This window comes from Trichomonas vaginalis, chromosome IV (genome assembly GCF_026262505.1).
Source record: "Trichomonas vaginalis G3 chromosome IV, whole genome shotgun sequence".
In the NCBI taxonomy this organism is placed as follows: domain Eukaryota; phylum Parabasalia; order Trichomonadida; family Trichomonadidae; genus Trichomonas; species Trichomonas vaginalis.
In genome coordinates, this window is record NC_067206.1 from 31,557,911 (window position 1) to 31,584,498 (window position 26,588).

The 26,588-nt window shown below is 31.7% G+C and overlaps 10 protein-coding genes and 2 pseudogenes across 12 annotated transcripts, besides 6 other annotated features; 11 read left to right on the forward strand and 1 right to left on the reverse strand.

The window, feature by feature from the left end:
• Nucleotides 1–2,006: part of a mobile genetic element that runs on past the window's edge.
• Nucleotides 82–504, forward strand: TVAGG3_0202690 (uncharacterized protein; the record flags this gene model as incomplete). Its single annotated transcript, XM_051226343.1, has 1 exon — nt 82–504. One exon carries the CDS (start codon nt 82–84, stop codon nt 502–504), a length of 423 nt encoding a protein of 140 aa, XP_051111329.1.
• TVAGG3_0202700 (kinase C-related family) lies at nt 762–1,004 on the forward strand (the record flags this gene model as incomplete). Its single annotated transcript, XM_051226344.1, has 1 exon — nt 762–1,004. One exon carries the CDS (start codon nt 762–764, stop codon nt 1,002–1,004), a length of 243 nt encoding a protein of 80 aa, XP_051111330.1.
• On the forward strand, nt 1,053–1,289 carry TVAGG3_0202710 (uncharacterized protein; the record flags this gene model as incomplete). The annotated part of the gene is made up of 1 exon (XM_001286610.1): nt 1,053–1,289. One exon carries the CDS (start codon nt 1,053–1,055, stop codon nt 1,287–1,289), a length of 237 nt encoding a protein of 78 aa, XP_001286611.1.
• Nucleotides 1,405–2,006: a terminal%2Cinverted (terminal inverted repeat of Maverick-1A transposon ID:TVAGG3_0202530).
• Nucleotides 2,007–2,068: 62 nt separating this feature from the next.
• On the forward strand, nt 2,069–2,383 carry TVAGG3_0202720 (uncharacterized protein; the record flags this gene model as incomplete). Its single annotated transcript, XM_051226345.1, has 1 exon — nt 2,069–2,383. One exon carries the CDS (start codon nt 2,069–2,071, stop codon nt 2,381–2,383), a length of 315 nt encoding a protein of 104 aa, XP_051111331.1.
• Nucleotides 2,384–2,952: 569 nt separating this feature from the next.
• Nucleotides 2,953–12,236: a mobile genetic element.
• TVAGG3_0202740 (uncharacterized protein) lies at nt 3,368–4,267 on the forward strand (the record flags this gene model as incomplete). Its single annotated transcript, XM_051226346.1, has 1 exon — nt 3,368–4,267. The coding sequence occupies one exon, from the start codon at nt 3,368–3,370 to the stop codon at nt 4,265–4,267; it is 900 nt and encodes a 299-aa protein (XP_051111332.1).
• On the forward strand, nt 6,435–7,313 carry TVAGG3_0202750 (phage tail repeat-like family; the record flags this gene model as incomplete). Its single annotated transcript, XM_051226347.1, has 1 exon — nt 6,435–7,313. One exon carries the CDS (start codon nt 6,435–6,437, stop codon nt 7,311–7,313), a length of 879 nt encoding a protein of 292 aa, XP_051111333.1.
• Nucleotides 7,565–8,230, forward strand: TVAGG3_0202760 (annotated as a pseudogene). Its single transcript has one exon. A coding segment is annotated over exon 1 (666 nt).
• TVAGG3_0202770 (uncharacterized protein) lies at nt 9,064–10,012 on the forward strand (the record flags this gene model as incomplete). The annotated part of the gene is made up of 1 exon (XM_051226348.1): nt 9,064–10,012. A coding segment is annotated over one exon (949 nt), but the record flags the coding sequence as incomplete, so codon positions are not given.
• Nucleotides 10,084–10,752, forward strand: TVAGG3_0202780 (annotated as a pseudogene). The gene has a single exon. A coding segment is annotated over exon 1 (669 nt).
• Nucleotides 12,237–13,258: 1,022 nt separating the features above from the next.
• Nucleotides 13,259–14,143, reverse strand: TVAGG3_0202790 (DNA/RNA polymerases family; the record flags this gene model as incomplete). The annotated part of the gene is made up of 1 exon (XM_051226349.1): nt 13,259–14,143. The coding sequence occupies one exon, from the start codon at nt 14,141–14,143 to the stop codon at nt 13,259–13,261; it is 885 nt and encodes a 294-aa protein (XP_051111335.1).
• Nucleotides 14,144–17,445: 3,302 nt separating this feature from the next.
• Nucleotides 17,446–17,953: a mobile genetic element.
• Nucleotides 17,954–18,505: 552 nt separating this feature from the next.
• Nucleotides 18,506–18,603: a terminal%2Cinverted (terminal inverted repeat of Maverick-3 transposon ID:TVAGG3_0202810).
• Nucleotides 18,506–26,588: part of a mobile genetic element that runs on past the window's edge.
• TVAGG3_0202820 (protein of unknown function, DUF4106 family) lies at nt 19,655–20,808 on the forward strand (the record flags this gene model as incomplete). Its single annotated transcript, XM_051226350.1, has 1 exon — nt 19,655–20,808. A coding segment is annotated over one exon (1,154 nt), but the record flags the coding sequence as incomplete, so codon positions are not given.
• TVAGG3_0202830 (protein of unknown function, DUF4106 family) lies at nt 22,737–23,538 on the forward strand (the record flags this gene model as incomplete). The annotated part of the gene is made up of 1 exon (XM_051226351.1): nt 22,737–23,538. A coding segment is annotated over one exon (802 nt), but the record flags the coding sequence as incomplete, so codon positions are not given.

A 26,588-nucleotide genomic window follows, 5' to 3' on the forward strand; every position in this document is an offset into this window, starting at 1 on the left:
AGTATTTGGGCACTATTTAGAAAGAAAGACAACTATTATGTTAATTTTGAGAACCCTAAGTTTAAATATCTTCAGCTTTCCATGGGAGCTTATGGAAATATGCCTGCAGAACCTGAAAAATCATATGGACCTGTATTTTATGAAATGGTTGCGAACGCCTGCAATACAAACAATGATATGATTGGATTTAATGAAGATGTTATGAGGTCATTGGTGGATGATGGTAGTGTGGAACATAAATGGGATAGCTATGACAACACACATTTCTTATGTGGTTTTCCAACAGAAGTGGATTTTTGCTTCCAGCAAGGTCAAACATCTACTGCTCCAATAACATACAAATTGTCTGTTAAAGGACCTATTGAACTAGCAACTGAAAATGTACCAAAGCCACTTATTGGATTTATGAGGGATTGTTGCTTTGCCATTCAGGTGCGTGCTAATGGAATCCCAATAATAAGATTAGATGACTATAACTTAGCTGCGGACGACAGTGAGGAATAAAGGATGAACGTTTATTTTAAAGCTTATAAATGAGTTCTTCATCAAGCTCTCGTGAACCTTCACCATCTATGAAACAAACTTTACCAAACGATTATGGAGCACCTATTGAATATTTCTTACGAGCTGCACAATGGCAAAGAGCAGTCTCACCAAGGTTAGGTGTTCCACCAGCTCCTGTCAAAAATAGCATTTGGTCAAGTCCTTATATAAGATATGGTCTCCCACTAGGTTTGCTAGCTACAGCAGGAGCAGTTATGATGTTGAAAAGAAATAAAGCAAATGTTGTAAATAATACTGAAGTAGCTGAAGTTAAACAAACTCCAACACCTTCGCCAAAACCAACGTCAAAACCAACGCCTTCACAAGCAAAACCTTCAATGACTCCTGAACCTATGGAAGTACAAACTCCTATTCAAAAGTCAACTCCTAAACCGACTCCAACATTTAAACCAGAACCTACTCCTCAAATAAATCGTAAAACTCCTGCGTTTCCTTACTGAAAAAATAACGTTATTTTTATTTAATATTAAAATTTTTATTTGATTGAAATGACAAATAAAGTCACTGAAGCAATGAAACAAAAGTTTTTGGTAGAATACATTAAATCAGGAACTATTCCAGAAGGTTTTTACATTCATACTATGAAGGATGGTAGAGTTCAGTTTAGAAAGATAAAGCAACCATTAGATAAAGAAGGAATTTTGAGAAAGATTAAACTTCATGAGGATAACATTGCTGAACTTAAGAAGAAGCTAGAAGAGTTGGAGAAAGGAAGAGAGTTATAAAGCAATGAAGAGGAGTAAACTTCAAAATTATTTTTGTCGTGTATGAAATATTTTTGTAGAACAGTCACTGACTGACTGACTGACTGACTGTTCTAATGGCTGATTTTTTATAAATTTTTTAAGTTTATTTTTTAAGTTTATTTTTTATTTTATTTTGGATGTAATGACGAAAACTATTGAGATAACAAACTACAACGATCATGAGTTCAAGAATTTGTTCTTCGTTCCTCGTGAAAATACATTCTATCAGATACGAGGGAGAAAGGGTAAAGTTAGTTTGAGCGTTTACGACAACAAACATAATGGGAGATATATAAAAGCAATAGATACAAACGGTAAGCGTGTTTCATTAGCTTTGTCAAAACTTACATACATTTATTTTGACAGTGATTTTGACTCTGACGATTGGAGTGACAGCAGCGATACTGAAGAATATGAACTATTGTGTGAAGCACAGCAATGGGAAGCGCTGCAATACTTTTGTAAATGAGAACATTAGTGGGAACGTTAGTGAGAACGTTTATTTTTTCATTAGTGAAGTCGTTAGCGAAAACGTTAGTGAGGTGAAGTGGTTGGCGGCTTTGTAAATATTTAAGGTTAAGTTAGTGTTGTCGTTTGTGTTGTAAAATATACGTTAGTGGTTTTGTAAAGTGTCAAACCGTTATCTTGGGTAAGGTGGAACGCAGTGCCGCCGTACCCTTGTTATGTATACTAACTTAGATTCCAGAAACTTCCCCGATCAAGCGATGACCACAGTGGGTGACATATTCTTTACACGTATGCTTCAAGCTTCTGATTTAGATGGAGTGAATGAATGCACAGAAGAATACGATGACTCATTAACTAGACCACTGAATGCAGATGATGGCACGCCATTAGCTAGAACATGGAAAGACCAAACTTCATTCTTATGCACTATTCCAGTTCAACGTGATGGAGCGGGTATATTCTTTAATGGATTAGAAACTTTCAACTCACAAGTTACAGTACAAGTGAAAGCTTATCCAATCATTCAGGGTGAAAATGACACTTACTGTTCAAAGGTGACAAATCCTCCTCAGGTTTGGTTTACTAGGACTACATATTGGACATGAACACCGGATGAAGGTTTGAAATATCATCCAACAGGTACACCACCACAGTATAGAAGTTCATATGATGAAATATTGATGAATAGAAATGTTTAAAATTATAAATTTATTTTTGATTAAATGGATTTAAATTCATCCACCCCTTATGAAGAATTAGCAGGAGTATATAATACATACATAGATGATATGATTAATGAAGCATTGAGTGATAATAGAAATGCTCTATCTAAGGAAAAATTAATGAAAATTCCATATTCTGAATGTTATTTAAATTCAATCACTGCAGCAATTGGTAAACAGAATAAAGGTAAAACATTAACGATATTAAAACAAATTATCATTATTGCTAACACTTCCCCCTATTCACATGTGTTAATTTATATCAACCGTTCAGGTTCACCTTCAGATGATACATTTGAATCTTTAAAGCATTTAATCAAAATTCCAATTATTTATTTATCACAAGAAGAAGCAGAAGATTATTTAAAAAACTTTTAATGTATAAAGAATTATATAATACAATCAAGAAGCAAGGATTAGAGGATAAAATTATTGATAAACAACGGGATGAATTATTTGAAACACTTTCTATTTCAAATTTTGATAGAGAATTTTTGCATTCACTCATTTTTCTAGATGATGCAGTGAAATCAAAACTAATAACAAATGAGAAATCATATTTTAATCAGTTATTAACTCAATGTCGACACATTCAGTGTTCATTCTTCATGGCTGTTCAATACTTCAAAGCATTAAGCACAAACATTAAATCAAATCTATCAACCCTTTTCATTTTCAGTGGGTTTAGTCGTCAACAGTTGAACGTTATGCTTTATCAAGTGAATTTACCAATGAGCATTAATGAACTTTACACACAATATCAGCAATTAGGTGAACATGGAAAAATAATAGTTGATTTAAATAACGGGGGTGTTAAATTTGATTAACTTTTTATAATTAATTTTTATTTTTTATTTATAATTAAACATGACAGAAATAGCAAATCTTCTACAGGTTCCATTAAAACAAGGAACAAACAAAAAGGGTGCATATAATAGAACTATGAAAGTTCCTGATGGAATGAAAGAATTAGTTCATATTGTTGCTGGTCTTCAAAAAGATGTTAAACAAATGAGAAATGTTTTAACATTACCAGAAGCTCAAGCATATGCCAAACGTCAAAGTCCAAATTGGGAAGCACACGAAGCAGACATTACAGGTCCAAATGGAAAACCTGATGGTATAAATGAAGTTTTCATTACCGATGGTCAAGGAAATATTAAAGTCATAAATGGTTACAAATTAACTATAACTGATTATCCTAAACGTAAAGCATATAATGAACGTTATCCTATGCAATTTGATGAAAATGGAAAAGCTGTTAAACAATACATTGGAGAAGGTGAAAATGGTCCAATTAATTCATACCGTTATAATCCATATTCTTATTTCAATGAAGAATTAAATGCTATTGAAGAAGGACCGGATGGATTACCACGATATTCTAACCAGTTTGATGGTCAATATGCAAACATTAGACCTGAAATTTCAGCTAAGAAATTCTTTAAAGTTGCTTTATTCGATCCAGTTTTCGCAAATGTTAAAGATGAACTTAAACATCAATTCCAACCAATCATAGTAGCAAGAATTGCATCAGGTGCTTTATCTCAAGCATTCAAAGATTTAATTAAGAAACCATTATATCAGCAACGAGGTTTAACTTATGATTTAGTTAAGGAATCAGATAAAAGAAAATTTGAGAAATCAGATAATTATAAGAATGCAATTAATGAATATATTCGGTCTATTAATTACAATGAACCAGCTAAAAATCAACTTCAAGAACAAATACAGGGAATAATAGATTCAAAACTTCCAGCAAAATAAAAGTTTAAATATATTTTTTTATTCGATTATAAATGAGAAGACGTTTCACTAGTCAAAAGAACACTAACGCAAAAGCAGAGATTACGGTTGGTTATAACGTAAATGATGATAAATCACGAATTATTCAAAATGTTAAAGTTAATGTTAGCCCCGAATTAACAAGGTCAGCAACTCAACCAAATTTATTAACTCGTGACTTACCGAAGAATGAGGAGAATGAAGAAAACCATGAGAATGGAGACCCAATCATTTTATCTGAACCCGGTAAAGAACCTGTTGAAATTCCCACTTATTCAACATACCCCCGCCTCTTTCATCAAACATCGAGAACCCATATAAAATAGACATTAATTCTGAATTAATGAAAATTTACCGTGATATAATAATTAATAATTATGATTCAATAATAAATTTAATTGACCAATCCGGTTTAATTATTTTACCTTATGAATCATTAATTCACATTATCGCCATTCTTTGTGATGTTCAAGATTCAGACGTTAAGATTCAATTTTTCATAGATGATGAGGTTTCATGCTGCGGAACAGTTGCAAAAATAAATCCTATAAAGGATATTAGCACAATTAAGATATCAAAGAACGGAACAACAACTGAACTTCATTTAACATATAATGATATTTATAATAAAATAGTTGATGAATATAAAATATCACTTGAAAACTTCTTTGTTAAGGCTATTTAATATTCAAGCATTAACATTATCGAATAATAATCCTTTGAATCATAATCAATAATAATTGACCTTTCACCAGTTTCTATCGTTTGTTTTATTTCTTTTTGTTCTCCACTATCCGGATCGGTCATTGTAATTGTTTTTGTTATAGTATCAGCTTTATCTTTAACTTCAATCTTTTTTCCATCGGGATATTTAAACCAAAATTCCAAAAATTCGATATTGTCAATCTGTTCATATTTTAATCTATCAATTACATTTTTAATACCATCTGAAAATCTTATGAAATGGTCATTATATGGGTTTGATTGAACTAAATTTGAATGAAGTGAAATATAACCTGTTGATGAATATGACACTGACTCATATTTTCTGAAAACACTAAAATTTATAACATGAATGAATTTCTTATTCGTTGAATTTATGAATTCTTGAGGTAATCTTATTCTAGTTTTATTTATCACTGGAAAATAACGCTTTACCATATTTTTAATCGTAATAAAAATGTCAATTATCAATATTATTTCGAATAATAACTGTGAATTAAATTTAACAGTTAGCGGAATTTATAATGTTACTCTCGTTTCTGTGAGTGGTAAATTTAATCCCATTCTTTTAGACCCTTCAGATTATATATCATTTATTAAAGATGACCATGAGCCGCATAGCGGCGGGGTCGTAGACCTTGAAAAAACGTATGATATGTATATAAATAATGTGATAGCGAAATGGGATATTTACATGATTTTAAGTTATTTAAATGAATCATTTATCGTATGGTATGAAGAAAATTTTAAATCAAAACCTGATAAACTTTTTGAACTTGATGAAATAAATAACCTTATTAAATTTCCGCTGAAAATTAAATTTTATACTCCTCATCTTCGTTCATTGTTGGGGATATTAAATTTTGAAAAAGATGTTGGGGATGTTTTGTATTCTGACACTGGTTCCAATTTCATTTTAATCAAATGTGATAAAGTTAATACCCCAATGAGATTTTCACATCAAACATTAGACCCTAACTCTTACCCATCAATACAAAACATTTTATCCATCAACTTAAACACATTTTCTTTATCATATCCGTTTCAATTATCCGGGAATTCATTTATTCTTCATTCAAAAGATTTATCAAATATTAAATTTAGAATAACTGACCTATTTGATTGTGATTTAGAATTTATGAATGAAATATTATGGCAATTTCAAATAGAGAAAATAGCTGATGAGATAACGGATTAAATATTTATTTTTAAATCGTAATAAATGATTAAACAACAGCAACTTAAGGCGCAAAGCGCCCAGGTCCTTCAGACCATTACATACGCCATATATGCATATAATTCAAAGACGGCAGAACAAACGCAAAGGTTGAAATATGGAGATTTGGAGATAGTATTGAAAAATGACCATTTCGAATTCGTTTGCAAAGGTGGTGCGGTGATATCAAATATAAAAGAAATTTTATTTATGAATTCAAAAATTAAAGGAATAACGGATGATATAACATCAATTCCACCAGAAGAACAGAGATATTACGCATTAAATGCATTTCCTAAAGTTTTGAAGATTGGAAGATTTAATTTAAATGAGGAATTCATAGAAGGTTTCCTAAATGACATAATGAAGAAGGTGGATAAGGAATATGTAGATAGTGAGTTAGAGAAGAAAGCAGATAAGGAAAAAGTTAATACTGAATTAAATAAGAAGGCAAATTTGGTTTATGTTGATGAAAAAGATAATGAAATTAAAGAAAAGGTTGAATGGTATCATGAATGGACATTGGAGACTTTTAAAGTTAAAGCTGATACAGAATGGGTTTCAGGATGTTTAGACCTTAAAGCAGATAAAACTTATGTTAACGATGAGTTAGAGAAGAAAGCAGATAAAACAGAGCTTCAAACATTAAAGACTGAAATACTTCAAACATTATATCCTATAGGCTCTATTTATACATCAATGAATTCAACAAATCCAGCAAGTGTTTTAGGTTTTGGTACATGGCAACAGATTGTAAACAAATTCTTATACTGTGCTAACTCTTCAAAACAAACCAGTGGTTCAAAGAAAATTAAAGAAGCAAACCTTCCGCCGCATAAGCATACAGGAACGACAAACTTTTCTGGCGACCATATACACTCATTAAGAGACCACCCATTATACAACTCAGACTATGAAGCCGGTCATGATGTTTTATCTCCAGCTTATAATGATTCAACAAAAAAGACTTTTCGACAAACTGAACCAGGAGGAAATCATTCACACACTTTCACAACAAATCCAACAGGCTCGGGTGAAGATTACATGCCACCATTTATGACAGTTTATGCATGGTTCAGAGCTGCTTAAAGTCCTGAGCTCCAAAAGAGCGAACAACATGACATTTTGACAACAGGTACGAAAGGAGGAAGGCATTTATGAATTATTTTTGAATTACTGAAGGTGTCACTACGTCACCATGTCACCAGGTTAATTAACTTCTCTTAAAGTTACTGACAACATGACATTTAGACAACAGTCCAGGAAATTTGATGCAGTCCAAAAATAAAGTTAGTTTTAAAATTATTTTTATTTTTTTATTTTTGTATGTAAGAACAGAAATGTCAGTCGAAGCAAAAACATTCACGAACAAATCTAATGGCGAAACATTCACAAAAGGCACTTATAATGGTATTGAAGTCTTACGTAGAGACAAGGATGGTTATATTAATGCAACAAAGATGGCAAGAGAAGCGGGAAGGTTAAACCATTTAAACAGATTTCTCAATAGTACTAAAATGTAGGAAATTCTTGAGTTTTGGATGAACGAATACGGTCGAGCCAAAAGTGGCTCGACCTCAAAACAAGCATTTTATGAGCTTACTAAGGGTGTTATAAATGAATTCAAAGGTATTTACATACATCCTGACCTCGTTCATTTTGTTGCTGAATGGTGCTCTGTAAAGTATGCATTTTATGTCAAAGATATTATGGACTCCATAGACAAGAAAGTTCATGAGAAGTTAGATGAAGAAGAACTCGAAGATACAGTAGAGAATGCTAAACATTTGTTTGAAGAAGAAGTTAGAAAAATGTGCGAAAAAACAATTAGAACATGAACGTGAGATATGTTATGGTTATAGAGATTCTCCATACGAACTAGACCAATGGAACAAGAAGATTTAAAGAGAGAATTTAGAGAATATGAACTCGCTAAGATAGCATTAGAAACTGCAGAAAAGAAGTTAAAAGTTTGGGGTCGTTTTGTACAAAAATATTGTGAGTAAATGAACCATTTATTTTTGTCATAAACGACCAAAAATATATTTTATCGTTAATGGTTTTTAGGTGTCACCACGTCACCATGTCACCAGGTTAATTAACTTCTCTTAAAATTACTGACAACATGACATTTAGACAACAGTCCAGGAAATTTGATGCAGTACAAAAATAAAGTTAGTTTTAAAATTATTTTTATTTTTTTATTCCTATATAAATGACAGCAACAAACAACAACAGCAACTATATCGTTTCTGATGAAAAAGTTATTGATTCATTAGCTGAGGAATTAGTTGTGGCAGAAACTAAAACCCTCAACGAAAGAATTGGTGAAAACAAGATTGATTTACATAACTACCTCAAACACGATGGAGGAAGAGGAAGGAAAACTGGTGTGGCTTTATTAGTAAATAAAATATCAAATTTAACGATTATAGATGTTGATATCAATAAATCATACAATGATGAACTTAAAGAAACAGTTAGAAAAGATATTTTATCAAAACTTTCGGATAAAGATGTTATCGTTAAAACCGCTTCAGGAGGTCTTCACATTTATTGCAACACTAATTTCTTCTATGCAGTTTCGAACAGAATGATTAAATGTTATTCCTGCAATGATTACGATATTGACATAATGACTTCTATTGATGATTCAAAGCGTTCTTTAGTAGTTATGGCTGATTCAAGAGTTCGCAAGAATGCAACAGAACCAATCAATACATACTCATTCATTCGTGGAAGTTACGACTCGACCATAACCAGAACAGTGAATGATATATTAAATGATTTGAATATTAAGGTAAGAGTTGAACAGAAGAACGAAGAAATAAAGAGTATAATGAATGAAAACAAAGATGTAAACATTGACGATAAACTTGCCCAGAGCATAGTTGATGGTATCAGTGATTTTGAAGTACATAATGACGGTGGAAACATGAATTTAGAAAAAGAAATAACATTATTCACACTGTTTCAAGCTATTAATTCGTTACCTAATCATTTAATTAATGAAGCATACAATAACGTTTATAACTTCTGCAGTTTAACAGAAAATGCTAAAAGTAATTTTGAAAAAGCACGTAGTAGATATGCACATTTAATGACTTCTCCATTTGTTTTAGTGAAGATTCTAAAACTATATCAAAAGGAATATTATGATGAATACGTTTTACCTTTATTACGTAAGCCAAAAATAACATTTGATATAAAACTTGATGACTCGTTTTTGATAACAGATATTAGACGCAAGGCTGAAAATCATCAGTATAAAAACAGTTCTGAAGTAATTGAGGATTTATCACATGTAATCCGTTTTGTAGATTGTGGAAATAAATATTTCATTCAAAAGGACTATAATATCCACGACAAAATGAATCAAATATCATTCGTTCTTCAATCAAACATGAAAGAGTCACTTAAAATGATTAAATTATTTAAAGAAGAAGGTAAAACAATAACAGCATGGGATGTACTACTAAATCAATTATCCTCATTAACCGTTAAGGGTGTTTGCTTTAAATCTGATTCCCCAGATGTTTTCTCAACGTTTCAAGGTTATAAATACAACATTCTCGAAAAACCAGATTACTCAAAAATTGAGATGTTTATGAATTTCATTAAAGAAGCCATTTGTGATAATAACGATGAAGTGTATAAATACCTACTCGGCTGGATTGCATCAATGATTCAACATCCTGGAATCAAGAATGAAACAGCAATTATTTTGAAAGGACTTCAGGGAACAGGTAAAAACAGATTTACAGACATTATTTCTGAACTTCTCGCTGGTTATTCATGTAAAAACATTACCGAAATAAGTGAGCTAACGGGTAATTTCAATTCAGTAGTTGAGAATAAAATGTTTCTTGTACTTAATGAACTCAAGAATGTAGGTGAAGATAGACTCGCAAACTTCAACGCTTTGAAATCAATTATTACGGATAATGAGATTAGAATTAATGAAAAGAATCAACCCAGAAGAACTGCTCAGAATGTTGCCAATTTCATTTTGGTAACTAATAACGTCTACCCTGTCAAAATTGAAGTTGGAGACAGAAGATAGGTAGTTTTAAGAGTTAATGGTAAATTCAAGGGTCAATTTGATTATTTCAAGAATTTAATGGATTCATGCACAAAGGAATTTTATGATAATTTACTGACGTATTTTATGCAATATGACCTTTCATCATTTAATGTACGAATCATACCGATGACTGAAGCCAAACAAGATTTAATAGAATTATCAACAAATCCTTTAGATGAATGGATAAATACACATTATGATGAATTGTGTGCAGGTATGACGTGTAAAAATGCTCTATGCTGCAAACCATCAGACATGAAAGACAAAAACTTTCAAATGAGCATTAAAGATAAATGTGATAGGAAACAGAGAAGAATAGATGGTAAACAAACATGGTGTTATGTTTTGAAAGAAGAAATGAAAGGATTATATAAACAGGTTGAACCAAACGATAATGAGGATTCATTTACTGACGATGAAATACCTGTAAATGAAGCTTTATAAAGTATGATTTGAGTTTATTTTTGCATTAATCCTGCTGTGTTGTCTAAATGTCATGTTGTCACACTTTTTAAAAGAAGTTAATTAACCTGGTGACATGGTGACGTAGTGACACCTTCAGTTATTCAAAAATAAATTTTCTTATCATTCAAATTAACTAAAGATGAACTTAATAAAATGATGATAAAATAACTGATAACAAAATTTTATTTTTATATAAATGGATACCCCACAAGCTCAAAATTTACCACGAATCATAACAAGGGAGGAAATAATAAAAATGATGCAAGAACAAATTAAAAACAACAAACCACGAAAACCGAGAAGATGTGGTTATGCAGTAATGATGGAAAGAAGAACCCAGAAGGGTTCGGCGTCTCGAAGAGACGTTGTCGAAGAGGAATAAAAATTAAATTTGGATTGAGTTTAAAAATTCATCTTTATTAAATTCATCTCTTCCAATCAATTTATTTATTCTATTAAATTCTTTTATTTTTGCTTCACTCAGTTTAAGGATTGAACGGTAAGTTTTTAATTTTTCGATTATTTCTTTCCTCTCTTTATCGTTTTCAATTACTTTAGTTTTATGGGCATCATCCCCGCCGCATTGCAGCTTCTTTTTTTAATAGCATATTTTTGATTTAATTCTGTTTAGTTTCTTTTTATATTCATCGTCTGGACTCTGAATCTTAATTGAATCAGGACTCTTGGATGCTTCGTTGTCACTCATTTCTTACGAAATAAAAAAATTAAATATTATTTAAATATAATGGAGTAATAAAATAAATCGGAATTTCTATTAATTTATTGTTAACCTCAACTAATGCATTGCCGTTAATATATCTAACAAATTCAGCTATTGTGTCAAATCTTCGTCTTCTTTTTGTCATTGATTTATCAGTTTTTCCATAATCGAGATGAATCAAAACTTTATCCCCTTGTTTAAAATTCATGAGCCCCAAATTAATTTGTTCACGTTTAACATCATTTAACCTTTCCATTTGCTTTCTAATATATTCCCATTCTTTTGAAATATCATTTTTCATTTCCACCGGTTTCATGTTTATAGTTCTATGCCATGTATTATTGTAATAATATACTAACTGCTGTATGATGGAGTCATGATTTCCATCCCAGTATATCTGACCGTTAACCCCTAACGCATCTCTAAGAGTTCTCATTACCGCATCAACTATTTTATTATGAAACGTATATGGAGAAGATGAGAAGTAAAAATTAATTTGTGGGAAATAATGAGCCATAGCTGCCTGAAATCCTTTATCACCATCACCCCTTATATTATCTACTCTTTCATGATCTAGTAAGTATTGAATAACTCTTCTTGTTTCCTGTTCTGTTTTCCCTTTCACTGGAATGCAATATAAATATCTAGTGTTAATGTTAATGGCAAATAAATAAGTAACGTTTCCTTTTGAATATTCTAAATGATCTATTTCGTATGAATATGGATATGGAGCAAATGAAGGGCGACTAAATTTTTCCTTTAACGGTTGAATTTTCGGGTCAATTGGTTTATTTAATATCTTGAAATCCTTTTTAAAATCTTTTTGCTTCTTTAATGTTTGAAATGGATATAATAAAGTGAATGATGAAGGATTAACTGAAGGAGGAGGTACTGTCGTTGGAGGTTTTGGTATTGCAAGTGGTTTAATTTTATCTGCTTTGATTTTGGATGATGAAGTTTTAGTTGTTGATTTTCCTTTCATTAATTCTGGATGTATTCTATTCATTTGTTTTAAATATGCTGTATATAAAGGTTTGATATACTTTCCCACTTCGAGTTTATGTTGAAGGATGAATTCCAAAAGTTGATCTTCATTTAAAAGTCGGGCTGAATATGGTTTAACTAATGAATCATAAATTAAAGCTTGTGCATCATTTATGGTCTGAAGGACCTGGGCGTTTTGCACCTTTAGCTGTTGAACATTTGCTACTTTCTCTTTTGGTGTTGTTTTCGGCTTTCTTCTTTGGCTTTTGTTCCTTTGGTTTTGCGGCTCGGATTATATAATTTATATAATTCATCAATATCTTCTTCTGTTAATACTTTATTTTTGAAATCTTTCAACTGTTTAAGTTGTGATTTAGTTTTTCCCTTTGTATATTCATTATTTTAATTTTGTCTTTAATTTTAGAAATTATTTTATCATGATATTTCAAAATTTCGTTTTTATAATACGAATAATAATAATCCATATCATCACCCGTTATATTGTTATTATGTTTTTGGAGATATGATTTTAATTCATAATAATTAAGAAAATTTTGATTAAATACTAAATCATCAATTAAATTTTCTAAATCTGCGTTATCCATTTATATAAAAATAAAATAAATGTTTTAAGGGTGCCCACCTCTTTGAATCATAGTATCAAAACCATTATTTACATATTGAATCGCATCATTAACGGTTCCTTTTGTCTCTTCTGTGGCATTTCATTAAAAATAAAATTTTAAATTCATGACTCAACCCCTACGTTTTTAAATTGTATTAAATAAATGGCATACAACATCCATTTTCACAACATACAGCCTTAGTGTGTGCTCCTGTTAATGCAGTCTTACCGATTGTTAAGCGAGTCATTGACCCGTTTTTAAGTTGTAAATTAATATTCTGACCATCAAATATCACTTTATCATTTATTATATCCAAATAATTTTTAGGTGTTAATTGCTTATTTTGTCGTAAACTAACACCTTTCATTTTTTGTGCAATCTTTTTAAAATCACTTCCATCAATTGAACCGTTGAATGATGTATAACACTTAGGGCATAAAGCAACCATGTTATCACCTTGTTTCTCAATTGCTAAACCCAATAACTTCTTCTCATGTGCTTTTTCTTCAGCTTTATTCTTTAATTTAGGTTTAAATTTCTCATCAAAACAGAAGAAATCAAATGGTGCGAATTTGAAAATGTTTTTATCATAAAATTTTTTATCGGTAACAATCGGCTGAAATGCTTGAGTGTTAGGAAGATTTGGGTCGCCAGCAATAGCCCAATAAGATGAATCAGTATCACCTTCAATGAAATGAAAACGATTAACATCCATGCATTTATACATAAAATCATAAATGAAAACTAAATACCAGTATTTTGCGTTATCTAAAGTAGAAAATGCCTCTTGTAAACATGTATCACATCTATAAAATCTATCTTTAAGCATCACTTGATATGTATCTTCACCTATTTCTCTTATGTTTTTAAACTTATTTGACATACATGCAACGCGTGCCTTCTGTGCATTCATTATTTTAGTCTTTGCGTAATTTTGTGTATTCATTGCATCGTAACCATATGATCCATTAAGCGAAATCTTGCAAAATAAACTTTTTCCTTTATTTCCTTCTAATTCAGCCTTTTGTCTTTCGTTCATAAATTTGTTCGCAAATTCATTAAAACAAGTGTTTTTAGTAAATGTTAAAATTGATTGAATATCATCGATGATAAAATGAAATCTGTCTATTAGATACCAAAGATAATAAGAAGAAAATGGTTGATATTGGTTGTGTGTTGATGCTAACTGAGTTAATTTCCTCTGTTTCTGGTCAACTGGTAATTGTTTGATTTCATGTAATTATACATAAAACTGCCAATTGTTTTTTCATCTGTGATAATATCTAAGTTTCTTATTATCGGTAAAAAGTTTATGTAATCATTAATGTATTTTTCATCAATGTGACCCTTTACTTCAGCCACGAATAAAGTATTTTTCTTCTTAATTATTCCCAGTGCTTTTGCTTTCTTTGTTGCTGTATCACAAATGATAACACCATTCAATCTTCCCGGCATATACATTTTATGGTCAGTATATTGAATGAAATCATGAGGATTAGATGAAAATGATGAAGGATATAATGAATTAAAATCAACACCAACAAAATGAGTCATGATGTTGGTGGTGTCCTCATTTGATACAGTTTTAGTTTCTGATTATATGAAAGTTTATTAATGTGCGTGATTCCTTTAAGATTTACTCTATGTTGAACATTTGATAAACCACCAGTAATTCCATTACGGAGAATGTGATAAGCTTCAACTGAATCTAAAGTCATTGGTAAATTATTTTTTAATGCATAATTTCTTAAATTGATTCTTAAACGTTGAACATCTTCATCTTTATTTGATTTTACGACATTGCAATAACAACACATTAACTGACAATTTTCTTTAGTATGTGGTTTTTCATTATCGATTCTATCTAATGTTGGTTTTTTGCATATGTAAACGCTTTACCACACATTTTGCATTTAGATGAAAGGATTAAATCGTGATAGTATTGAAAATCATCCATTGAAACATTATTTTTAGTATCCCTTTCTGCTTTTTCATCTTGTTTCTTATATGATTCAATTTTATATTTCCAATACTTTTTCGTTAATTCAAAACTTGATTCTATCTCTTCCTCAGGATATTTTTCATTAGGATTAAAGTCTTTATATGCTAAAGCGTAACGAATCATTGAAGCATTCGATGATAAAGAAAGATTATGAAGCATATCAATTTTATAAACAAATGTTTCTTCAATAATTTTATCAATTGGGTCAATCATAATTTCAACATCTTTATTGCAATAATGAATAAAATATTCTAATCTATTCTTAAAGTTTTTAGCATCATTGAGATATATTTGATAATCACTATGTGATATAGTTTCTTGGTTAATGCTGAATAAAATGAATCTTTCGTGAATGGTTCCTCTTTATATAATTCTTCTTCGTAATTCTCCCATGTGATGAATTGATAAGGGAAAAAGAATTTAACACGTGATTTATTGTTTCCGAAATCTTGAGTGAATTGGTCTAATGTCCCACCCGCTATATAATTTCTGATGTCAATAAATCTCAATTCATATGGAGTGTTTGTTTTCTTTACAATGATTTGCTTAAATTGAGAAGAAGAACCCAGCATTGATTTTATTTTTCATTTTGCAGTGTTTAAATCACGAAGAATTAAATTTAAATCAAACTTTCCCGAATTAAAACCTATGATATTCACTTTATTGAATTCCTCATCTAGAAGTTCTTTAAATGCTTCCTTCTGTTTTTCATTTAATGTATGGGACAAAGTCCCCGCCGTTTGCGGCTTCATTAATTCATTGTATTGACTCATATTTGATTTAGCAACTAATGAACAGGTTGAAAATAAAAACTCAATCCAATCAGAAATAAAAGAATCACTCGAAGTTAAGCAAAAATTCCTCGTATATGTTTTATCATTTAATTTAACCGTTGATGATACCATGAATGGTTTTAAGTAAGCGTTCAAAGTTGCACACTCAGAAAGTTGTAATTCTTCTTTAGTCTCTAATGTTTCAAAGTCAAAAGTAATATAATATCTTGTCGGTTGATAATATTCCTGCAAATTGTGAGCTAATAACCACTGATATATCTTCTGTTTCGTAATATGTGGTGCATATGGTTGCTGTGTCTTTTGCAACTGAACGTCTTGAATTAATCTTCCATTATGTTCTTTACATTTCTCACAATGCTTTAAAAATCTTCTTTTTTTTCCTTTCTGGATCATCACGGATAGAATAAACTTCTTCTTTACAATATGGACAAACTTTATAGCCGGTGAGTGCTTCAACGTCTGTTATTCTGTCAGCGTGAAGTTTTCCACATGGGCTCTGTGTTAATAAAATATTTACTGTTTCAAATTATGGATCTATCATTATTGATTCCACTAATGGAAAGTCTACCTTATTTATGTCCACGCCTTCTGGTTGAGGATCACAATAATAGAAATCAATATTAACATTTAACATTCTCGCTAATCTCTCACTTTCTGATGAAATGTCAAACCCTTCATATGCATCTATTGCTTCATTTAAATAGCTTCTACGAGTTTTAGGATTAACACCATCAGGAATGTTATAGAAGCGTTTAAATAACCTTCTACCTTCTGCTCTAATTTGATTATCATTCATTTTAGCTGTTCCGTTTTTGTTCATTTATGTAAGAATAAAAAATTAAAAAATAAATAAAAATAAAGTTTATTTTTTAAAGCCCATAAAATGAATTAAGAACACATAAATTTTTATCATCTGCGACGTGACGAATACATTTTAATTTACTCAAGAATGCGTACCCTGATACATTAAATCTAATTCCTGTCTTATTTAATTTCACAACTTTGAAAAGGAATGTATGAATAGCTATAAAATGATGAGAAGATGTTTTATGGGTTGCTTCCATTTTTTCTGAAATAAATGAATAAATATAATATTTATAAGTTTTCATATTCTTTTATGTTCTTAATAACGAATGGTATAGACCTTTCACTTCGTCTTCCTTCGGTGCTGTTCTTTCATATGAAACATTATTGTATCTTCAATAATGAAACCACAATCACATAAAATTTTATATGTTCCAATGGTTTCTTTTGATATTTTATCTAATAAATCAAAAACTTTATCAACACCTGTGCATTTATTTAAATAATAATTTGTGTAAATATCATGATCTTCTTTCTTAATCGTATTAGTTGCATATGTCACGTTTTTAAGAGCTTTTTTGAATTTTCGAATCTAAAGGTGGTGAAAGTAGGATACAGGGTATTCTTCATTATCAATAAATTGTAACTTATGTTTACGAATAAATTTAGTACCTTCTTCTGAAAGTGTTTCGTCTATTTCACCATCTAATAAATTTTGTGTTGATTCTGAGACATAATTTTTATATCTTTCTTCATGAGATTTCTGACTTCTGATTCTGAAGCTGGGATATTCATTAAACCCTCTACTTCATTTTCATTATATTTTTCAACTTCTCTTAATTCCTTAATTTTTTCATCTATTTCATCTCTTATTTTTTTCAGTCTTTCAATTTCATTGTATTCATCATCTTTAATCCGTTCTTCATAATATTCAGGGAAAACATCAGGTTCTTTAGGTTTTTCTTCTTCAGATGTGGGATATAAGAAATTTATAACATCATCTTTATTCATTTTTCCATCATAATCTAAATCATTTAATAACTCGGCAAATTTTTGACAATTTCTTAAATAATATTTATTAACTTCATAACCCGCCTCCTCTAATATATCCTTTATTTCCTCGTTTGTGAATCCTAATTTTTTAACGTTGTTAGTTTTGACGCTCATTTCATACAAAATAAAAAATAAAATAATAAACATAACTAAGTTTTAATTTTTCGTAAGACATGAATTTTTAAAGTTTATTTTTTATTCATGAAAATAATTATTTCTAATTTATTTTATTCTCTCGTATATACTAGATTTAAAGAATTCGGAACTTTTACCATAATCTCCTAAATGTTTTCTTATCTTATTGGTTTTCCATTCATTATATGAAACTGTATAAACTTTATCTTTATCTTTGCATCTTTCATCACTTCCAATATATTTATATTTCAATTTTGATTTATTGGTTTCATATTCATTAACGTTTAATAATTCACAGTCTTCCTTTTTAAATAAATATTTTATGTATTCAGGATTAACAATTCTATAATATTGCTTCCCTTTAAATCTTTGAATATAAACAGGAACACCATCCTCTAAAATTCGATAATCTATTTTATCTGGTTTTACTTGTTGGGTCATTTATGTAAGAATAAAAAAATAAATTATTTTAAAAATAACTTTAATTTTTTTAATGGTTTATAAATAAATATATTTTAATGCATCGTCTATATATAGATGTAACAAAAAAAGTCACAAAACCCATCATATCCTACTACTATTCTGCAAGGAATTCCAAATTTATCCATGGTTTAAAAAAAAAAAAAAAAAAAAAAAAAAAAGGGAAGTGGGGCTTCCAGGCACTTCGTGCCTTCTAGCCCTGAAGATGTTTAGTATAAATGAAGTTCTTATATACGGGTCTTCCAGGAGCTTTTCACAAATTATATATGTTTTCATGGTTTGTCAAGACTTCTTCGTAATGAGTGTAAATGACCCAAAAATAATGTTTAGGGTAGAAGGTTAGATCTAACCTCTTTTCTACCCTCTTGAATTTTCAAGACTTCTTCGTACATGTTTTGTCAAGACTTCTTCGTAATGAGTGTAAATGACCCAAAAATAAAGTTTAGGTGAAGAGGTGAGATCTCACCTGTTTTCTCACCTCTTTTCTCACCTCTTGAATTTTCAAGACTTCTTCGTACATGTTTTGTCAAGACTTCTTCGTAATGAGTGTAAATGACCCAAAAATATAATTTAGGGTAGAAGGTTAGATCTAACCTGTTTTCTAACCTCATTTCTACCCTCTTGAATTTGTCAAGACTTCTTCGTAAATGTTTTGTCAAGTGTCATATAAACATCTGTCAAAAACCGTTTTTTACTTCACTTAAAATGCCACGTAAGCTACGTAAGAATATACGTAAGAGGAAGAGAGCATTGAAACATCCCATAGTAAAACTGACACCACAACAACAGTTGCAACAACAAATTATGAATGACCCCACTATGTTGCAACAAATGTCAAGCAACCCTATGCTTTTAAACCGAGTTATAGGTGCACAGAGTGGAGGTTTAAGAGCGGCACTTTTAGCGAAAATGGCAGGCTATGGTGGAGCTGCAGACGGAACAGCTTATAACCCTCAAAGTCAAATGAATTTGAGTTCACTCAAAAATCAAATAACAGATGTCAAAAAGTCAAACATAGACATACAGAAACAAATAAGTGAAAACGAAAAGAAACTAGAATATGACAGACACACAAAGAAACTCAATGAGTTAAACGTAGAGAAAAAGAAGAAAGAAGAACAACTGAAAGAACTAAGTACAGAGGAATATGCGAAAAAAGTGTCAGAAAAAGCAGCAGAAGTAGCAAAAAATGGAACAAGATGTTATAAATTTGAAAAACCATACTACTCAATATAAAGTACTGAAAGATGAAGAGATAAAACAAAAAGCCCTGAAGACATATATGGATAGCGATGAGTATAAAAAAGAAGTTGAAGCAAATGTAAAGGCAGAAAAACTTTTACAGTTGCAAAACCAAACCGTACAGTATGAAAACTTAGCACAAGAAAGTAAAAATAACGACGCAGCCATGCAAAAGGCAATGAAAAGCGCAGAATATATAAAAGCTAATAATGACTGGTTAGATGCCCAAGCCAACGCTAAAGCAGCCCAACTTATAGGGTCAATAAGGACAAAAATACAAGCGGATGAAGACAGTTCAAATGAAGCTTTAATGAATGCTGACTTTAAGAACGCCTTCGAAGCTCTTCATAGTAAGGTGAAACTAGTGAACGACTTCTCATCTGGAAAGAAACTGAAGTCTGAAGGTTTCGACAACGAGTTAAGAGAAGTAGCACAAAATATGACGAAAATAACAGATGCAGCAACGAGACAGGCAGTTCAAAGTGCCTATGACGCCGTTAGAGCAACTGTTGTGGAAAGTCAAGAAAAAGAGTTACAACAGACCAAAACAGACCTAGTAAATGCTTTCTTAAAAACGAAAAGTCAGGTAGGACATTATGCTGCAGATGGAACATATGTGCCAGCTGGTGGAACTTATATACCACCAAACCCTCCAAGAGAAGCACCTGCACCAGGACTACCTAAAACATTTACATCGTCACATGGACACAGACACAGGCATGCACCAAAACCAACACAACAACCAACAGTTCAAAACACTGCACCACAACCAACAGTTCAAAACACTGCACCACAACCAACAGTTCAAAACACTGCACCACAACCAACAGTTCAAAACACTGCACCACAACCAACAGTTCAAAACACTGCACCACAACCAACAGTTCAAAACACTGCACCACAACCACAAACAGAGCAAGGACATAAAAGAAGTAGAGAACAAGGAAACCAAGAATTCTTAAAAATGCTTAAGGAAGACTATGGTTACCCAGATACTCTTGACTTTAGTGACAGATATAAAGAAGCTATTAGAAAGTTCAAGGAAGGAAATACTGACCCGAACCTATTTAGCTTTATGGTTCAGCACCAAATGGGATATAATTTCAAACCTGGAAAATACAAGCTCGCTAAGGGATATGATTTAATAGCATATCATCCAAATGACATGACTGAATTTACTCCGAGATATTTGGTGTCAGAGCTAAATGATAATTCAACTCTCTTCATGAAACGCGTAAAAAATAGAGACGGAACGAAAGAAGAAAGGTTTATGAGTCCGGATGACTTAGATAGGGAACTTTTTAAAAACGGTCTCGGAATATATGAAATGCCAGCAGATGAGGTACAAGAAACTCCACAGGAAGAAGTTCAGATACAACCAGACATGGAAGAAATAGTTCAGCAACAACAGCTAGAAGAGCCTGAAGGAAACAAACAAGTCCCTCCTTTGGAAACTAACTTCACAGAACTAGATGAAGATTTGGAACAGCCGAAAAATCTTGACCCTCAACAAGAGTATGCGGAGAATATGGAATCTTTCCAAGAGTCTAAGAAAAATTCAGCTGACATAGTAGAAGAATATCGAAAAATGTTCGCCGACATACAAAAGACTCCAACATCAGATGAAAATATCCAGCATAGAATGGAAGTACTGAAAGATAATGTACACAAATACAACAATCCTTTTTACTTACGAGCATATAACGTTCAATCTTTGGATGAACTCGGTGAAAATAAAAGGTTAAATTTCAACAAAACATATAGAAATGAAACATTGTTTAAAGTTCATTCAGAACCTAGCCAATATGGAAACAAACCTACTTTTGTTTCTGCAGACGATGGAACTACAATGAGATGGGGTCATAAAGCTAATCCGGATAGGTGGTTCATAAACTTACAACCACAATTCCAAGAAGTTGTAGACGCAATGGAAGTGAATGGTGAACCAGATGTAGCTGGTATTTTCAGCGCGGCTTTAATGCCATTGAAAGATATGAAAGATGCAGATATTTTGGACCAGTATGAAATGAACATGGCTGATGGAAATATAACACCTGACGTTCTAGAACATTTATCTCAAAGAACTACACAGAACCATAGAGATGGTATATTTGGTGAAGAGTTTAGAAAGAAAGTTAGGGAGAGAGAAGGAAGAGAACCTATTGTACATGACCTTGCAAACGAAAGTTTACAAAATGTCATAAAAACTTACTTTGCAGACAATGAACCGAGAAGGGATGAATATTTAAGAAAACTCAAATGGACAGTACCAAATGAAATGTTAGTATTGAAAAACATGTTCCTTGACAAAATAAAACCAACTACAGAAATAAATGACGCAAGACTGAAACATTGGGTAAAAGCTTTCCCATTCACAAAAGATATTATTGGTAACATGGAAAGAAAACCAGAATGGCTACAAAAACATATATTTGGAAACGAGCTTATTCCATATGGACAAGCTATATTTGAAGAGCTTGAACCGGAAACTCAGGAAAGAGTCATGCAAACAATAAGCGAAGACTCAAATACAAACTATGACAAAATCTTTCTAGGATATAGGTTACCTGAGATGGGCGACCAGAGCCCAAAGGCAAAAAGGACATGGGAAATTTACAACATACTAGGTGAACATGAGGCAAAGATGCAACAACTTGAAGCAGAGGGCAAGTTACCAAAAGCGACACCAAAGAAGAAGAGTAGAACAAAGTAAAGCTTGGTACGAGTGGGTTCTATTATGATATATAAATCCAACTATTCTATATTTTTACCCATATGAAATGTACGCCGCTCAGAATATAACGCCAACAGTTTTGGATGCTATGAACGGAAATGTTTCCGAATGGTATAACGAATGCGACAATGCCATTAGAAGGTCAGAAATAGTTCCTGGAACTTACGAATATACAACTGCTGTTTCTTATGGAAACGTAGGTGAGTTTGGAGAAGGTTCTTCAACAACAGTAGATATTGCTTGCGACAGGTTTCATATTATTTCTATTGACAACTCATTCTTATACGTGGAACAAGACATTGAAATAAAACCTTCTGCCAAGTTGTCTGACAAGAAAGGTTGCAATGGAATTTTCTATGTCGGATACCAATATGCTCCAGAAGTTTTCATGGGATATAAGATATATTCTAACTCTGACTTAGTTCAAACAGTAACATGGGCAAACTATGAATGGTTCGCTTTGAGAAACTCAGTACAACCACAAGCTAGAGAACAAACAGACCAGTATGCAAATATTGAGAAAATAAGAAGACTTGACCCTAACGTTCCAGGAGTTTATGTTAACCTTTCTGGTTCAGATGGAACTGCTGCCACTAAAGTAAAACTGAAACTTAGAGTTCCTTTGTCATCTTTCCTCATCTTCAGGTTTTTAAGATACTTGCCAAACTGGGCAGGAAAAATTTCTATCGAACTTACTCCAAGCAAAAATAACTTAGTCATTGCACCAACACAAGACCCATTCAGCATTACTGTAGCTGGAACTGGTGGAGCCAAGTTCTGTGACTTTTGCAAAGACAAAGTTGACTTAGACTTTGGTTTCTCAAACTTCAACAATGAAGTAAACTATTATTTCAATGCTGCTGGAACTGCTTGGGACCCAGTTAAGTTTACATGCGAAAAATTTGAATGCAAGAGAATAGAAAGCAGACTTGCAGTCTATATGTTGGACCCAGATATTTCAAATGCTTTAGCTGCCAAATATATTGCAGTTCCACTTATGTTCCCTATACACCAAATATCTGTCAAAGACTTTGCAGGTGAAGTTGGAAACCAAAGTGCTGACCCAGGTGCAAGAACAGATATTGCTTTAACAACTGCAATGAAACATGCAGATACTATGTTTGTACTGTTCAGACGAACTATAAATGACTATTCTTGTTTCTACAACCCTGGTATTAAATATCATATAAACATAGATGGCAAATATTATCCAAGAGAAGAATATTCTACAGTTGAGGATATGAGGTCATACAACTTGACATTAGATGCTATGAACTTTAACAACAACTTCACAACAACCATTAACCCTGAAATGCAAAGTTCTATTATGCCATATGTGAAAGTATGGACTCATACAGGAGGTCAAAAAAACTCAATATACAAATGGAGACCGTTCAAACTTTTGGCTTGGCATTCCATTTGCTGACTCAGAAGACTTTATGGGTGGTATTTCAACTGTTGGTACTGTACAAATACAATATACTGGTGACAGAGACGGTCCAGATGAACTGAGAGCAAAGAAGTTTACAAAACCAATAGCACTTTTCACGGAAGATGCTCTTTTGAAGATTCGTTCGATGAAACCTGCTGGGGCTCCTCAGATTGGCATAACGACAGCTTCCATCGAGCAGATTTTGGCAGCAGGTCAGTAAGTTGTTCTTGAACTGACTTCTCTCCGTCAAATATTGACAGTACGCCAGTTTTGACATAATATTGTAAGATAAACTTACCTTTAGAAATATCTGTAAGTTTTGTTGTTATATTTTGTCAACGTCAAGAACTTTCACCATTTCAGTTATACCAACTTTCTTTGCTTTATGAAAATATTTTGGTTCAGCAAAGACTGCTATTCTATAACATTTACCATTGTTTGTATAAAGAACTATTCTGTCAATGTATTTGTATTGTTTGTGTGTGTAAACTTTGTTCTGCTTCAATTCAATAAGATATCCGAATACGTCCATCTTTTTATTCTAAGTAAAATGTCATTTCCGAAAAATAGAAGCGTAAGTGTTTCAAAAGGTTTAATGGCGGTGGCAGATGTGAAGTTAAATTCACCAACTCAAACAAACAGTCAAAGTGTTGTTGTCAATGTCAAAGACAGAGATGTTGAAGTGGGGAAACCATACGAAGACGAAGATGGTATAACAATTGTTCCTGTAAAAGAACCAACATATCCTGAAGTTAGCAGAGACTTAAGTTCTGTTGCAGATATTCGAAACGACTACCAACAACTGAAAGACAAACTTCAAACTCAGGAGAAGATTTGTTCAAGCTTTAAGTATAATGTTAAACTTGGTCGAACACAACCCTGTAAAAAGTGAACTCATATGTCATTGCACCTCATGAAGTCTTGAAAGAACTATTGAAACTTTTGACAGAGGCAGACGATATAAACATCAAAAGAAATAGAACCCGACATTAGTTGCTGGTGTTTCATATAATGTCATGACAAGATATACGTTATGAAAGGAGGTGAAACGTTGAACTTAAAGTATAGTTTCCCAGACGTCATAAAAATATTTGACGACCACAACATTTCATTAAAATTTATTTGCTAAGTAAAAATGTCAAAACTTCTTGAAAGATGTTTGAAGAAAAATAATATAGACTTATATTCATGTAAAGGACTTTACACACTTTTGAACGATATGAAAGACCCTGTTTTGTTTGTTCGTGTAGACAAAGGAAAGTTCTATGTCATTTACAAAATATTTGAACTTCTTAGACAGAGAACTTCAAGAAACGCCATGTGAAAGTTTAGATGAAGTTCTTCTCCACTTTCAGAAAAAACTTTTAAATATATATAAATGGCAGAAATATAATGGTTTATACTATTACGACTAAAAACCCTGAGTCATATAATTCTATAACAACAAACTTACAAAGTCCTCAAGGACGATATTGTAAACTAACTTTAAACACAATGACGACTAAAGCCTGTTTTGCTCTTTTGACACCAGAAGATTTTATTGTTGTGAATGTAAAAAATACTCCTTTGAAGATACTTACTCAGATATACCACCAACAGGTTTTGTTGACTTATTTAATACTTTAAGGACGGTGTAACATGTGCTGCAACTAGAGCAGTTTCATTATGTTTGGATGTCCGACTGAGTTTACTATAAACAATATGACTATAATACAAAACTTATTTCTGGTTTTACTACCAACAGTTTCCTATAACAGGAAAAGGTGTCATACAAGGAATGTCTATTCCATTGACTTTAAGCACACCAATCTTATATATTGTTTCAAACTTAGGTTCAAAGTGTTATTCGAATGTCGACAGAAAACTAATTATGACCAAAAGATACTTATGCGTATAAACAATACTTTCTCTGCTGGTTTGCCTATTGTTCATTCGAATGCAGAATTTTCAACCAGTAACTCAAACACTTTGGCAAGTATAACGTTGACATTAGTTGACGCAAAACTTTGTTCCTGATAAACTTTTATGTCCTATGTATTTGTCAATGACGGCAGAAAGTTTCGAATTGGAAGATGCAACTGGTGAAAGTATTGTATTACAAGAACAACTTCAACAACAAATAGCTCAAGAACAACAAATGCAACAAATGGAACAACAAAGTCAAGAATAAAAAAATAATATTTTTTTTATTTTTATAAAAAATGTACAGAATAGATGTTTCAGATTTTTATGACTTCCAAGCATTCAGAAATATGTGTCCATTTAGACTATAACAAAGCAGTCGAGATTTGAAAACGTTTAGTCATTTATGTCGACTCTGCCCCAGAATGTTATGTTATGAAAGAATGGGATGTAGTCTTTAACAAACCAAGAGCAACAATAGTTTCCGAACAAGAATGTAGACAGAAACTTAAGAAAATAAAAAGTCGTACAAGTTGGCATGAAGATGTTAGATGCTTGGGATATACTTATTGTCAAAGTTAGAAAGATTTTTCAGTTCGAGGTATAAAGTTCTATACACCTTCTCCAAACTAAACTTCTATTCTATCTTCACTGGATATAAATATGAACAAGTAGAATTGGAAAGAAAATATTATAGAAGCTTGTTAGACCATGTCAAAGAAATTATATGCAATGGAAACGAAAAGTCTATGAGTATATCTTATGTTGGTTTGCAAACATCTTACAACATCCAAGTGCTAAAAATGAAACTGCTCTCATTATAATTGGAAAGCAAGGAACTGGTAAGAACACATTCTTTACAGATATTTTGTGCAAAACTGTTAGAGGGCTATTCGAATCCGAATA